The sequence below is a fragment of the Octopus bimaculoides genome, chromosome 11, assembly GCF_046866305.1.
Source record: "Octopus bimaculoides isolate indiv1 chromosome 11, ASM4686630v1, whole genome shotgun sequence".
NCBI classification, from domain to species: domain Eukaryota; kingdom Metazoa; phylum Mollusca; class Cephalopoda; order Octopoda; family Octopodidae; genus Octopus; species Octopus bimaculoides.
Genome location: NC_142938.1, coordinates 9,279,348 through 9,296,847, shown reverse-complemented (window position 1 = coordinate 9,296,847; position 17,500 = coordinate 9,279,348). Strand labels below are relative to the sequence as shown.

The following is a 17,500-nucleotide window of genomic DNA, read 5'->3' as shown; positions in this document are numbered from 1 at the left end:
AGAGGGAAGGCCGCACTACGAAGCTGTTGAATAAACTCAAGCATCCCCTCCAACTGAACATGCTTTGGTTTTTCACAAAATGGTGAACACACAGAACAACCGTTGGCTTGCCGTGTCCCCCAAAACATGTACCGAGAGTGATAAAAATCAAACGTCCAGTCAAGCATCATGGTGTTTGGAGTGATCACTAGTGATGGCGACGTTATGCCTCCATTCATCTTCCCACACGACCTCAGACTCAGCACGGAGGCCTACATCAAGTGCCTGGGTCAGCAGGGTGGTTGCTGGAAGAGCCTATGTCACGCAAACAGGAGAACCCAGTCATGGCGGTTAGACAATTTCTGCAACCACATCACCCCTAACATTTGGCCACCTAACTCCCCAGACTGAAACCCCTTGATTATTATGTGTGGGGCGCAGTTGAGCGAGAGACCAATAAAACTTCTTGTAACACTAAAGATGAACTAAAGGCAAGGATTACGGCAGCATTCACCAATTTAAACAAGGAAACCGCCCAGAAGAGTTGTAAGAGATTCCGAAGTCGTAAAATTTAATGCACTGATAATTTTTTTCCCAGAATATGCGTTGTTGAAATTAAGGGTGTGTTTAATATGCATGTGTCTTTTATGCTATCAAATATGGTAACTATTGCTTTTGAAAATAGAAAAAAAAAATTATATTTACTTCAACTTTTAACGGAAACATTTAAATATAGCTATTTATTTGACCAAACTTGTTGAGATGGCTTGCGGGATAGGATAACGAATGTGATTTTAAAAATTCAGCCTCAAAACGTATTTCTGCAACTTCAGAATCGCTTCAAGCTTTGTGTGCATAATGGCGGTGGATATGTTGAAAATTAACAATCAAAAATATTTCAATCTAAAAATGAAATAAATTCTCTCACTGAACCTTTTCACAGAATAATTCTACCATATCAAAAATATTAATTTATGCAAATTTAAAATTGCATAAGGAATTTATAATCTCCCCCCTCTCTTTCACTCGCACACAGACACGTATGTGTATACAATGGGCTTTTACACAGTTTCTGCATACCAAGTTCAACTCATAAAATATTGCTCGACCCAAGGCGATAGTATACCATATATCAGAGACGGGATGGTCACGACCCAAACGCTTTTCGTCATAGGTTTGTTGGGTTTTCTGTATCCCGTTTGTAATCTTTTCCTCTTTCTCTCAACACCCACGACTGAACTCAGCTCATGAATAGCTTTGTGGTCTTCAAAGATCATCAGGGCTTCTATGTTTATTGCAGAGCCAACCAAATCTGCTATCATTTGGTGTTACCTCAGCACTCACCACCGGTTCATTCGGCACCAAGATTTATCGTCTAAACCGAAGTCATTGGCCTTAATACTTATGTTGCATCGACCCATGCATTTCGGCACTAGTTTATGAGTGAGTTTATGACGCACCATTTCTCCCATTTCCCTTATCTCATCTTCAGCCTCAAAGATCAGATACACGTTTTCATTAGATCCTACTCCGATCGATAGAAACGACAAAGCACCAAACATCGGCTAGAGCTTCTTTCAACTACTTTTTAGTGAACATATAAAAGCTCTTAATATTTTTGGCAGTTCTTCAACGCATTCGAAATGCAGAGAAGCACTGCACCTTGCGACAAAGCTCTGCCATGTCATTTTCTTTTCCGAGAGTCAACTTAAGATGAAGAGTCTTCTTTGGCTTGCGAAGCAGCTTCTATCATTACTAACGTTATTAAGGCAGCGAGCTGGCAGAATCGTTAGCTCGCCGGTCGAAATGCTTAGCGGTGTTTCGTCTGCCGTTACGTTCTGAGTTCAAATTCTGCCGAGGTCGACTTTGCCTTTCATCCTTTCGGGGGTCGATAAATAAAGTACCAGTTACGCACTGGTGTCGATGTAATCGACTTAATCCCTTTGTCTGTCCTTGTTTGTCTCCTCTATGTTTAGCGCCTTGTGGGTAATAAAGAAATAAGAATCGTTAGCATGCCGGGCGAAATGCTTAACGTTACGTTCTGAGTTCAAATTCTGAAGAGGCCGACTTTACCTTTCATCCTTTCGAGGTCAATGAATTAAGTACCAGTTGCGTACTGGGGTCGATCGACTGACCCTCTCCTCCAAAATTTCGGGCCTTGTGCCTAGAGTAGAAAAGATTAGGTTCTGGGATCAAATTCCGCCGAGGTCAACTTTGCCTTTCTTCCTTTCGTACCAGTGAAACAATGGGGTCGATGTAATCGACTAGTCCCCTTCCCCAAAATTTCAGGACTTGTGCCTTTAGTAGAAAGGATCATTACTAATGTTATCGTTTGAATTATATTTTTCTATACTGTTCTTGTATGTTCTTTATTGTGTATGGATATGAGTCTAGATTTCTGGCTTGGCTATACTGTTCTTTCTTGTGTCCTCCACAGTGCATATATGTCTGAATTTTCTGTGCGCTTCATTAAAGATTTTCTTTTTGTACGGTGAGTTAAGTGCACCAGTTTACATTAGTGCCACCAGCACTGTTGTGAACTCCTCCATAAGATGCCACTTTGGATTTCTAGTAAACATTATTTACAAAACATAAAACATATAAAATGTATAAAGACAAACATATTATTTTTTACTTCAAAGTAAATGGAGTGGACATACAAACATTCCAAAACATGTCGTTGGTAACATAATTTCAAAACATTTTACATAAATTAAAACGGTGGGTAATATTCCAATTTCTTCGAAAGACTCATTAGACATATCTGCTCATGATAAAAAAACAAACAAAAAAACCCCCAAAAAAACAAGAAAAAACAACAACGACAATAACGATAATAATAATAATTAGAAAATTACTATTTTTAAATCCCACAACGAGAGATATTTAGCAACAGTACTTTGGAGTAAAGATTTTTGCTAACATAACATGGCAGTCCTGGTTTAGGACGAATATTGATGTAATTTAGCCCCAGGAGACATCGTCTCCAGATGGCTATACGACACGATCTGTGTCCTTATATTTTCGAACAAGGGAATCTAGCACCCCCACTCAGCTCAAAACAATATCTGTGTATCGCGATTTCCGGGTTATCTCCCTTCATCGACACAGAATAATTGTTCGGCTAGAGGTAGCGCTGCCAAATTCCCGTTCGAAATATATAGTTTTCAAAGTGACAACTAGTCACTGATCTATAAATTAGATATTGTTTTGAGCTGAGTGGGGTGGTGGTGGTGCTAGATTCCATTGTCGTATAAATATTGCTACATTATTAAAATAATTTAACAGTCTACATACTAAATATAACACAAAGTAAATCGTAAAAAAATTGATTGAAAACATGAGCGAATAAGAGAGGAGAAGAGCACGAGAGAATGAGAGAGAGAAAGAAAGAAAGAAAGAGAGAGAGAGAGAGAGAGAGAGAGAGAGAGAGAGAGAGAGAGAGAGAAAATTAACAGAGACGGGCTTAAAGACTATGTCACGAAATTTTAGTAAAAAGATTATGTTTATATAGTCATCACACTTAGCCTGCAAAATTTCTAAAGGAGAGCATGCGGTCGAATCACAGGTTTAAAAAAAAATGATTTCAATTAGGAATCGAAACAAAACAGAGTAGTAAGGTAAGTGTCCGTAAAGAGCAGAGGGGAAAGAGATCTTGTTAGTATATCGCATCAAGGCAAAAAACAAAAAACAAAAAAAAAACCCCTCAGGAAAATCAAACAAACAAACCAACAAAAAACACAAAACTAAACGAACAAACCCAAAACAACCACCTATTTTGAACATTATTATGGTTAGCCAGTATAGTAATCATGCAAAGAGGAGAGATGAAACGAACTTCACACAGAATTTTGTGTAAGTGTGGGGGGTAAGAAAATCAAACCTCAAACACATAGTAAACAGAGAAGTATACAACCCAACGTTTATTACAATCTTTAAAAATGCTAACGATGTAAGTTAATAGAGGAAGATTTTTGGCCGATGGTGCTCAACAGTTTTTTTTTTTTTTTTACATATGGACCCCTTTCATTACTGTTTTATTCTGGTAGACCCCAAATAGCCATTTGATTTTTAATAAGTAGTTTTATTGATGCTTCTTTCAAAATTCTTGTCTTGCTTTTACACACTCACTTGTGCAGGTTTGCAATAGCGCTCTCTGAGAAGGTATCAGAACAAAATCCCGCCGAGGATAAAATCCCTCCAAGGACAAATTCCCCCGAAGCCAAAGCCCCCCGATCACAAAATCAACCCGGACAAATTTTTCACAAAAATATCAACTAATAAATATTAAGAAATTTTTTTAATAAAATTTCACCTTCCTAAAATATTTTTATTTAAGAAAGAACAATGTACTGGGGGCTATTGACTGCCGGGGGATTTTGACCTAATATCCCCTAACTGTTTCTTGCAATAAATACATCTAAGCAGAATCTTTTTCATGAACCCTTAAAATACCGAGAATCTCCAATTTTCTATTTTTCTTGCATGGACACTCCCAAAATCTTATGTGGACCTCAGGGGTCGTATGGACCCTGGTTGAGAACCATTATCACAGGCCTTTGCGCCTGTGTTAGAAATAAGTTTAATCTAGCTGCTAACATTCCCTCAACAAGATTTTCGAGTAGCTTTTGACGTTGGAAAATCTAGACGTTCCAAGGGACAACAATGTAGGACATCATGCCACTTCAAAAAGAACGGTACACGGACGGACAAAACATCAGTCTGAAGATAGATTCCGGATTCGGTGTATCTGTGCCCAGACACCGGGTTTACTCACCAGGAAATAGCAGCAGGAGCAGCACCCCACTGCTACCACCATCGACACTGCCATTCCTTATATCATTAGCAACACAGGCAACAACATCAACCATGATCACGACGGCAACAACACGCTTCAGACAGCGATGCACGAACATAAGCACATAAATACGTTAGTATGAGCAGGACAAATGTTAAAAAAGAACAAAAGCAATCCATCAAGAGGCAAGTATTAGATTATAAGATTAAAAAAAAATCGAAAATATCTTATTTAATTAAATCCAGAATAGCACCTTTCTAGGTAAAAACCTTTTACTACGTAGAATTTAGGGAGCCTAAAAGCCAGTAAGTCTTCCGGGGTTTTTCCTACAAGCAGAGAAAATTACAGGGTGAGTTTAGACTTAATAAAACAATTAGCATGGTTTAGAATTCAGAAGTTTATTGAATGTAAATTATCGATCAAGCGTATCGATCTAAGGAAGTACACGATAGACAGAAGTACAGAGCTTTGGCATTATTGAACACAGCCAAACAGACACAAGTATACAAAATATGTATGCGCATGCGTATGTATTGTGCGTGCCTATATTCATATATATATATTTATGTGTGTGCATATATCTATATGTATTTAGAAATTCCCAAAAGTAAATATATTTTATAAATATATATACATCATACACACACACACACACACACACACACACACACACACACACACACATATAATCATATACTTGCATATATATAATGTTATTACATGTGTATGTATATATTATATGTATTCATACATACACACACACATACATAAGTTGTGTGCAAAACTTAAGACACAGATATTAAGCATGTTACTGAATTACTAAATTTATGCAATTTATGCAATCGCACGTTCGTAAGTAATATGTGGATTTTCTTTTCAAACCCGTTTCGATTATCATTTTGCAAACTGTAGAACGTATAAGTCCTAAATATCTAAATTTGATCTGGATTTGCATTTCCTTTCACTATCAACAGGGATTTATTTAAATATATCGTGATTATCTCTTGAAAGATTTACTATCCAATTGACATGCAGATTTTTGTTCAGTTGTAGCGTATCAATGGCTAAATGAATGTAGAGTAATATTTAATGGGTCAAGATTTCTAAATATCTTTTATTTTGTGCGTGACTAGAAATTCTTCTTGGTCTCTGATATAGAGAAGATGCTAGCTATAGAATATAACCTGAAAATGAAAAAAACGAAAAAAACCCAATAAATTTTCTTCATCAGAAACAAAACGGTTAAAAAAATATTACATCGATGCAGCGACACAAACACGCGCGTGCATATACAGATATATACACAAAATTAAATATTATATGTCCCTATAGATATATATGCATAGATACACGTACGTACGTAAGAACGCATGTATGTGCGGACACACACACACACACACACACACACACAGAGTATACACATCTTTTGTCTTTTATCTTTTACTTGCATCAGTCATTGGACTGCAGCCATGCTGTGGCATCACCTTGAAGCTTTTAGTCGAACAGATATACCACATTCCATAGTTTTTTTAAACTACTTATTACGTCGGCCAGAACTGCTAAGTTATGGGGACGTAAACAAACAAACACCGGTTGCACACAAACACACGCTCACTGGAATTAGGGATCAATTTTCTTCTGCATTAAGCTCCTATTTTCAAAAAAATGCAGTTCATGAAACGTCATCAATACATCTCGGGCCATAAGGAAGGAACAAGAGCCACATATGCTTGAAATGAACAGAAAAAATAATAATAAAGAAAACAATGATATTTAAGATATTTTCTGTTTAATTATATGTATGTCTGTCTATCTATCCATCCATCCATCCACCCGCTCATCCTTCCATTTATCTATCTATCTATCTATCTATCTATCTATCAATCTCTCTCTCTCTCTCTCTCTCTCTCTCTCTCTCTGTATATATATAAAAATAAGTCACACGAGAATGGGATGACTTTTTTAGCGAATCTTCCTCGACGTTCTCCGTGGTACCAAGTTTGCTGCTTTGTCTGCCGAGACTATCAAATATTTACTTGACTCGCTGTGATATATTTCTTAGTAAACAATGCCATCTTGGGAGAAGTTGTAGCTTCACCCTTCTGAAATGACGTAATAATGTTTGCGTTTGTTTGGAAGGCACGTCATAAAACAGATAGAAAGGGAAAGAGAGATGAAGGAAAAAGAAAGGGAGAGAGAGAGAAAAAGAGAGATCGAAGAGAGCAAGGAAGAAGCGGGATGAAAAGAAAAAAGAGAGAAGAGCAACTGAGAGTAAAAAAGAAAAGGTAAGAAAGTGATAGATGGAAATTTCAATATTTTCCCTCTTATATAAGAGGGAAAGGTAATGAAAGAATGAAAAGAATGAAAGTAAATAGCTAAGAAAAAGAAAGAGAGTAAGAGAACGTGAAATAAAGAAATAATGAATTTGTGGAAGATAAATATGATAGGAAATGTTGTTTGGTTTTCAGCTTTCAAAAAGTGTTATGGCGGCTTTTATGATTTATTAGGAGTAAACATCTTGTCAATTCACAAGTAAGTACACAGTGGAAAGCGACCATGTAGGTTTAAACTCACAATAATATTAATACTTTTTCTATTGATGGCAACCGAGTTTGTTTCTGTTATTGTCATGTTTGCAAAAAGGCACTGAAAAAAGAATGGACTAACAGCAAAATATTGTTATTAGTCTCTCTTAGTATCAAAATATATCTGGACAACCATATCATGTCGAAAAGACACATACACGTCATGTTATATATATATATATATATATATATATATATATATATATATACATACAAACAATATTAGATATGTACATATATACACAAGGGCACTGCATGAGTACCTACATCGCTAAAAAAATAGAAGTCAAAAATGCTTCTGTACCACCGAATAGTCACAAATCTATTGCAGACATGATAGGAAAAAATATCAGTGAACAATGATAACGTCTTACCTCTACTGTATGTATATATGATAATTCGCTTGCCACTCGTGATGGTATTTTAATAACATCATCCCTATATATATATATATATATATATATATATATATATATATGTATATGACGGACTCTCTCGTCGAATATGACATATGAGCGTCCAGCTTCTACCGAATGACCTGCACAGATGATTTGTTTATAATGATCAAATGTTCATGCCACACATTAGCTGGCTCTCTTCATCAAATCAACATTGTTTGAACAGGTGCATGGTGTAGCATGTGTCAGGTGTCGAAGTGATCGCAGAGCAAGGTGAGATGAAGGGTCTAGGAATAGAAATCACGATCTAGCGATCATGACAGCAATGCCCTAACCACTAAGCTATGCGCCCTCTCTCTCTCTCTCACACACACACACACACACACACACACACACACACACACATATGTATGTGTGTGTGTGCGCGCGTCATGACAAACGGCGTTGGTTTCTTTACGTCCCCGTAACTTAGCGGTTCGGGCAAAGAAATCGATAGAATGAGTACCAGATTTAAAACACAACTACAAAAGTCGATTCTTTCGACTAAACGTTTGAAGGCGGTGCACCAGTATGGCCGCAGTCCCCTGACTAACACACAAAAAAGATAAAAGATACTATCTGTTTGTTCCATCGTTTTCGTATGAGCGAACAGACTTTTCGCTGAATGAATTTTCTTTAGTCGGATGGTAATCCTACTACCGATTAATGTATAGACGAGATGAAACGATATACAAAGTAAATTTCATTAAAGGATTTAAGTATTATTCGGTATCTTCATGTGTTGCTTATACGATGATCATTGATAAATTCTATAGCATAATTTTGTTTTTTTCCCCTTGTATTATTATAATTGTAATAATGGTTTCTTTTATTGGCACAAATATCATTGTTATTGTGATAATATTGTTTTAATAATAATGTTTTTATAATAAATTGTACTATTATTATTATTAATGTTATTATTCTTATTCTAGTATTATTATCATTATTGTTGTTGTTATGGCAATTTAATTTGTTTTTAAATGGAAACAATTTTGTCTTTCAGCATAATAACGAATACACACACACACACACACACACACACACACACACATATATATATATACATTCACACATTTCATATACATAATCTAAATATAATATAATATAACACACGCGCGCACACATACACACACACATATATAAATAATTGAAAATGACAAAAGAACATGAATCACATAATTAAATATATTACCTTACAGCTGTTTCAGTGGAGAGGACAGAACAATACCAAGTAATGAGCATTGCTCTATTCACTCCACATTCTCAGAGTCAGAACGAAGGTATTCATTTTGAAAAGCCTTTATACACCCCACCCCTATACTCACATGCATACATGCACATATTTTTGGGTGTAGGTGTGTATATAATATATATATGTGTATATCTATCTATCTATCTATCTATCTATCTATCTAGTCTTTCTCTAATATGCATATTCTAGTTCCGTGGAAATGACGTTAATAAAACGCTACTCATTACTTCGCATTGTCATCTTCTCATCTGAAATTGCCTTAAGCTAATATATTTAATTATATAATTTAGATTCTTTTGTCATTTATTATTAGTTCTTTATTCTATACTTCTATTGCTGTTTTCATGCGAGACCGGTTGATATCATGAATTGATATCATCTTATTGTGATACGTTGCTATCTCACAGTCGATGCTTGCGGACACCCGTGATTGCAAGTAGATTTAATTGTAAGGAACGGGTGTTTGTCATGCTGTGGTAAAGCAGAAATACGAGGTTTATAATAAGTGATATATTAACTGTTGTATTCACAGTAATATAATATTACATATGTATATTCACAGTATACACGTATACTTATGAGTGTATATGTGTATGTGTTTGTGTGCGTGTATTAAGTGATATATAACAACGAAGAGGAGGCGCAATGGCTCAGTGGTTAGGGCAGCGGACTCGCGATCATAGGATCGCGGTTTCAATTCCCAAACCGGGCATTGTGAGTGTCTGTGGAGTGCTCAGCCACTTGCACGTTAATTTCACGAGCAGGCTGTTCCGTTGATCGGATAAACTGGAACCCTCGACGTCGTAAGCAACGGAATGCCAACAACAACAGTTGGCTGACAAATCTCGGATCTTAAGGTTTAGATTAGAGCCGACGAACCATTTTATTAATAAGGATAAACTGCAAGTGAGTTAGAACGTGTGCAGGCATATCCGTGCTGAGACAAATATAATAAAATAATGAATCTTTAACCTTTTTAAGTTCCTTGGTATGCAACTTAAAGATTGTTTTGGTCTTAAGAATTAAACTGCTCCAGCTTTTGATATGAGATTTTAGAAACTTCATAGATGGGCGGTTTCGAGGCTTCCTCCAGAATGCAATGTGATGATAATTTTAGGTCTCAGTATTAACATCTCATATTCTCTTGGACGGATATTTTGTTGTCTTTAGCAGTTTTTTTTATTTATGCAAGTTGATATAACATTCTCTCGCATTTTTCTAAGGCCTCTCGTCAGTTCTCTTGCTAAAATTCTGCTTCTTCAAAGTCGACTTTGTCCTTGATTCCTCCAGGGTGAATAATATATATACCATTACTAGTACCTGTCAAATACTAGTGTTGGTTAAAGTAACAACATACCTTCTCCTAACATTCGTGGGCATAAGCCAATCTATGAAAATAATTTTACGATAAGCAATAATTTTTTTGCAGTGACTAAAACCAAACACGATGATGAATCAACTTACAAGTAAATGTAACAATCGTTTCAGTAAAGAAAGAAAAGCTAAAAAAAAAAAAAAAAAAAAAAAAAAAAAAATACAGTAGTATATATAATTCAACCCAGAGATTGAACCAGATATAGCATGATTCATGGGATGAATTTTCCATAAAATAAAAAAACAAAAACAAAAAAAAAAACTCTAAATAACTTACAGTTATATGATATGGAAGGAGAGAGAATATAGTAAAAGTGTGCTGGCGTTCGTTAAAAACTTCATCTGCGTCGATCGAAGGTGCATTTTTCATGACGAAATGCGTTGGCTAAGCGTCCATTTTGAATCATTAGTGAGGTGACGTCAAAGATGGCAGCAGTGAGCAGAGAATTTATGGTTTCGTTCATTTCCGATGCTTCACCTGAGCAAGGAATGGTTCTACTGTTTCTCAAATTACAAATATGGTTTTCATTTTCACTTAAATTCATTTGAATGGAGATAATGAGCTCAGTAATATTGCTAAAGTAGTTGTGCGGACCGGTTTCCGATCCGCTCTGAACTGTACACTGAAATGCATTACTGTAACAAAATACCAGTTCACCCTGGCGACTATACTTACTTTCACGTCAATTTCTCCTCTTTCTGTCATTTCAAACATGTTTGGCGGCACAGCCTTCATTGTACTCTCACTAATATGTATTTTCATTGCCTGCAAGACAAATATCATCGATATTATAGTATAACTGTATACAGCATATATATACGTATATGTATATACACACACGCACACATACACACATGCACGCGCCTATACATGCACACGCATATACATGCACACACATATACACATACATATACGCACGCACGCACACATATACATATACACATACACAAATAAGCACACACGTAGATTCTTGCGTGTTCGTTCGCAAGAACAAAGCTTTTACATAGAGAATAAGATATTAAAAACTTCGAGCTGTAAAGTGTGTTATATTATTAGTTAAGTAATTTAAAGAGTTAATTCTGTCCCGACCCATGCACTCAGCTCTAATTAGCGAAGAGGAGGTGGGGAAATGGAAATGGTAAAACGTTAAATAATAGATGGAGAAACGAAACGGGTTTAAGGTATGACGTAGAAGGAGGTTGTAACTGTGACCTACTGTTGTCTTGTGGTTCTAAATCAAACCGCAGTTAATTAAAATAAACCGATTTCTGTCTGGTTAAACCTAATGCTAACACACTAAATTATAAGAAATTTTTGGCGGGATTAAGCAATCAGCAATGGATTTCTTGGTATTCTTGATGATTAATATTTAACATAATCTCTCGTTTTCTCTCTTAACATACATGTATGCAAACACACGCCTCTCTCTCTCTCTCCGTTTCACTCGCTCTATATCTATCTATCTATCTATCTATCTATCTATCTATCTATCGATCGATCGATCGATCGATAGATAGATAGATAGATAGATACACACACACAGACACACATATACAGATGCACACATATTTATAAATATATATTGATGACAGAGGATGAAATATGGGCATAAATTTATGATCTAGAAAAGAAGCCTCAATTCATGAAATCGCGTCACACCACTTTTCCAGGGCCTGAGAAATTCTAGACCCAACGACCAGCACACAAAACTATGGTGACCATTCTTTCGGGTCGTTAGTCAAATTGAGTTTCTTGAACGTGATAAACGAGTGAAAAAGCTTAGAGAAACCATTAAGAGGAAGAGACCGAACAGTAATCTGAAAACCATCTACATTCCCAATAATAACGCACGGTCGCACACATCTTTGAAAATAAACCAGTTAATCGGAAAACTAGGCGTGTCAGGGGTTCCCTCATCTATCTTACAGCCCAGATACATATAATATATTAATTAACACTTCTAAGAGAAACTGACTTTCTTTACACTGAGAGCTATTATTGAAACTCTGAAGATTTAATCAAAATATTTAGGAAAAGTTTAAATTAAGTGTTAGTTTAGGGTGAGATCTACCTCAGTTTCGAGGAAATGAAATGAAAAGAAATGGAAGAGAGAACGAAAGACCGAAACAGAAATACAAACTAGTAATTTTGTATTTGTAAAATATAAAAAAAAGCTGTACTAAAGTCCACTCGTGCAAACTCTGGGGTAGCTATATATATATATATATATATATATATATATATATATATATATATATATATATATATGGATGTGTGTGTGTGTATGTGTATGTTTGTGTGTAAGCATGATTTGACATAAAACAACATTCACTTTTTTGGTTCGTTTCCTCTTACACTTCCTTGTATCTGTCTCACCGTCTGAAGAAGAGCTTATGCTCGAAAAGTCAAAGACACGTACACTTTCTTGATCTTCGATTGCGCGTTAAACTAATTACTACGCTTTGCTTTTATTTTGTCTTCTGTGTTATTTTTGTCTTCATTTATAACATGCATACACACACATATATACAATACACGCATACACATGCATATAATACAAATATTGTATAACTCCTATCTTGTATAACATTTTAAGACAGAGCTAGATACCTTTATTAGTTAATTTATTTAAACTTCAAAGCAAACGAAGCGAACGCTAACCAAAAATTCTTCAAATAAATTATATTTCCTGTCCTGGAAGTTATCTAATTTCATGCTATTTTATAAAAGAAAAACACTAGAGACCTGACTTTATATTTATATCTGCGGTGTAATTTTGTTTTAAAGAAAATACCTACGTTGTATTATTTTGTAAAGGAATAACTACAAGGATATAGCTGTTTCTCAGTAAAAAGAAAAAAAATTACAAATTTAAAAACAAGACTGAAAAAAAAAAAAAAACCGAACAAAAAGAAATATGTTTTTGTAAACACGTAGAGAGAAACTTATGAAATGCAAGGCAGAAAGACTTAAAATGAAGCAGCTCATTGTTAGCAACTGATTTTAATTAATATATATATATATATATACATATATATATATATATATATATATATATATATATATATATATATATATATATATATATATACGTATATACATATCTATACATACATATACACAAATATATATACATATACATACATACATATATATATATATATATATATATATACATACATATACATAAATATATATACATATACATACATACATACATACATATATACATATATATATACACATATACATACATACATACATATATATATATATATATATATATATATATATATATATATATATATATGTATGTATGTATGTATACACATTCATATCTGTGTGTGCGCGTGTGCGTGTGCTTTCAAAACTACTTCTACGACAAGTGTTATACAAACATACAAAGACACACAGAAATAATTACATATTGCATTGATACGGATACACAATCAAAATATTATAGTCGCCGAAAGGCAAGATTCTTTGTCGCGTAAAAGACGAAATTAGATTCCGATTCTCAGTTGACGCAAGTTTATCTATATCCGACAATGCAATCAGGGAATGAATACGAACATCACAATATCTGCACTTTTAACTTGTCTGTGAGATGCTTGATCTTTTCGCTTGTCTTTTATTTCGTTACTGGCTTCAGACTAAACAGCAGCAACAACAACAATGACAACGACAGCAACAACAACTGAGAAGTAAAGGCATCATAGAAGAAATTTACATGAGATAGTCTTATCTAGGTGAAGGCACATGGCGTTGTGGTTAGAAAGTTGCACTTTCGGTCGCGAGATCATGGGTTCGTCCAGGTCACTCAGTTGAAAATGAGTAACCGCACGACGGACTGGCGTCCCATCCAGTGGGGATATTGGTGATATCGGTTTATAAGCCATGGAGACTGGGTAACCGTTTATATGAGTCCTAGCACTCGAGACGGTAATGTCCAGGGTTGATGGTGAAGGTAAAGTCTTATCTAGGCCAAGTGAACAAATTCTGAAAAATGTTGGACTCACCACCACAAACTAAAGGGTAAAGACCCCGCCCCCATCGGTCATGAATGACCATAGGATTGCACCTAGACAGTTCCCCTCCGAGGCACAAGTCCGGGTAAGGTTGTTTATGGAAGACCAGCATTCGCCCATGCATACCAGCCAGCTCTCCCCACGCCAAGGGAAAGGCAAAGGCCGATACAGCTTGGCACCAGTGACGTCGCAAGCCGTTAGGTGAAGTGATTTGTCTACAAGGTCCCCAACAGAGTGTCGGTGAGTGACAAGGTACGAATGCCTGACTTCTCGGTTGCTTGCTTACTGACCATTTTGTCTAGATCAGAAAAGCTCCTGGTCAGCTCTGAGCGTGCAAGTGGCTGAGCATTCCACAGACACGCGTGCCCTTAACGTAGTTCTCAGGGAGATTAAACATGACACAGAATGTGACAAGGCTGGTCCTTTGAAATACAGATACTACTCATTTTTGCCAGCTGAGTGGACTGGAGCAAAGTGAAATAAAGTGTCTTGTTCAAGGAGACAACGCACCACCAAGAATCGAAATCACGATCATAGGATCGTGAGTCGAGTACTCCTAACCACTAAGCCACACGCTTTCACTATAGTCGATATGAAACTACCTTACTCAATGTGCCCTTCCATAAAAATGATAGAATAAGATTAGAAGGAGATTTTGGCAGCGATTTATAACATATACATTCACACAAACACGCACACACACATATATATCATCATCATCATCATCATCATCATCATTTTCATTGTTTTAATGTCCACCTTTTCATTTTGCCTGTCGAAATTCGTTGACGCAGATTTTTTATGGTCGAATGCCCTTCCTGTCGGCATATACAAGGTGCGACAGAAAGGTCGCCCCGATTTCAAAGGTTAACATAAAACAAACACATGAAGATGTATGAAAAACTTTTGCATTTCTAAGAAGTTCATTAAATGCCATTTTTCTTTTCTGTTTCAGGTAGTACCCACTATGGCCTGGAGTGTAGAGCATCGTTTTTTCTTGTCTCTTTATGTGTTTTTTTAATTTTTATTAACCTTTGAAATCGGGGCAACCTTTCTGCCGCATCCCGCAAGGGAAAAATGACTCTTTTGATTGGCCTAATTATGTTTATATTTTCCATTCTCCACTTTTTATTTTTAACTTTCTGACTTTCTCTCTCTCTCTCTCTCTCTCTCTCTCTCTCTCCCTCTTTCTCACTTGTACCGTATTACTCTGAATGCGTACATACGTCCCTATATGAAAACAATTATATACATAGAGTGTACAACCTCTCCGTTTGTTTCCATCCGCGCGGCTGTATTCACTGTGTCTCCAAAGAGGCAATACCGTGGCATCTTCACACCGACAACCCCTGCTACACAGGGTCCTGTATGAATACCTGAAAAGAAAATAAGAACCATCAGTTGGTGTAGATTCAGAAATTTTCAGTAATATCAGAATCAATAGAAGAACGCAAAGATCTCTATCCTTGACCCAGATAAATACAAAGTACACACACGCACGAAACGTATGCAACGCATTAAGCCAAAATTTTGAGTTGGATTGCTTACTGTTTTCTTATTTCTTTATTGCCCACAAGGGGCTAAACACAGAGGGGACAAACAAGGACAGAAAAAGGGATTAAGTCGATTACATCGACCCCAGTGCGTAACTGGTACTTAATTTATCGACCCCGAAAGGATAAAAGGTAAAGTCGACCTCGGCGGAATTTGAACTCAGAACGTAACGGCAGACGAAATACCGCAGAGCATCTCGCCCGGCGCGCTAACGGTTCTGCCAGCTCGCCGCCTGCTATTGCTTACCATTTTCTGTTAATCTTAAGCGGCATAGCTATGACGCATCGAACTTGGTTACTTTGTCTATGGTCATCATAGAAACGGACCAAAAGACTGGAAAGCAAAGCAAGGGTAACATGCTATTATTACCTTGCTGCATTTCACCAAGTTCTTGTTATTTAAAAAAAAAAAAGACTCCTTCAAAGTTTACCGAATCTAAACCTGGTATCATAAGAAGTCTGTTGCAAAAATTACAATCTTCTGTTATTTCTTATCTGAGAAGGGTTTAAAGCAGTTTGAGTACTCAATGTGTGCAGATGAGAAGAACTAGATAAATGGATATTGTTAGCAGGTGTCAGATGGTAGCAATACTTTCTGTAAGAGTTTATTTGATTTAATATCAATAAACTCTGAAAGAGCCATCTATTATATGAAAACTGTCACATGAACTTCTTCAGGCTGAAGATTACTTCAAGTTAAGGCTGTTTTATCTATTTCAGGTTTATTGTCTTATAGTCAGGATTTAAAATGTATGGGTATCTGAAATGGTAAAGAATTTTTGCATAAAGATGTGTGGGGTTTTAATTGCCCTGAGGCTGGAATATTCTAAAGGTAAAGATACTTGAAGGTATTGTAGATGTATGGTGTAAGTTGATTTTGAGAACTGAAAAAACGAGGTGTCACTGCATGTTTAAAAGACAATTTATGTGTTAAAAAAAGGAAAAGAAAAAGAAAAGAACATAAATATCCGTAAAATGTATGAAAGGAAAGGAGTAATATCAGCGTTTTGGACAGTTGTTGCTAGTCAAGGCACAGGGAAGGAGAAGAGAAGAAAAGAATAGTTTGGAAATAAAAATATGCATGAATCTCTTGAACCAATATAGTGAATAGTTAATGGTATGGAAGTAGTTGAGGATACGTGATTTCTGGCAGAGGAGTGTATAGTGAGTGGTGGGCTGATGTTTTTTATGGCTTATAGTATTCAGTTTAGTTTTACTTAATTTTTGAACTGGATTAAACTATCATCATATTACAATGGCTAAAATAAATATTAACACTGCAGAGTTATAGCAGAGTTAAGCCTATTGACTAGATTTCTTAACTATATTTTATATCTAAGAAAAGATACCACATTATACTATTCTATTTTGCTACAGTAAACAGATAATGCAGTATATGATTGCTTGATCTATTTTTGCTTCGAATTATAAATATTATCGATAAATATTATGTGTCAGTCTATATATACTGGTTGCTAGAGTCCTCTGTG

The 17,500-nt window shown here is 35.9% G+C and overlaps 1 protein-coding gene across 18 annotated transcripts in view; it reads right to left on the bottom strand.

Moving 5' to 3' along the window:
• Window positions 1-17,500, bottom strand: part of LOC106880009 (soluble guanylate cyclase 88E) — a 298,134-nt gene that overhangs the window by 8,265 nt on the left and 272,369 nt on the right. For 14 of the 18 annotated variants that reach the window (XM_089359439.1, XM_089359429.1, XM_089359427.1 and 11 more), the window contains 2 exons: window positions 15,724-15,833; window positions 11,105-11,194 (listed from right to left, as the gene is read on the bottom strand). In XM_089359439.1, coding sequence (XP_089215565.1) covers window positions 11,105-11,194; window positions 15,724-15,833 — 200 coding nt within the window. Of the gene's footprint in view, window positions 1-2,052; window positions 2,548-5,030; window positions 5,104-11,104; window positions 11,195-15,723; window positions 15,834-17,500 lie in introns of all 18 variants that reach the window. The other 4 variants (XR_016243587.1, XR_016243586.1, XM_089359441.1 and 1 more) reach the window with 2 other exon arrangements.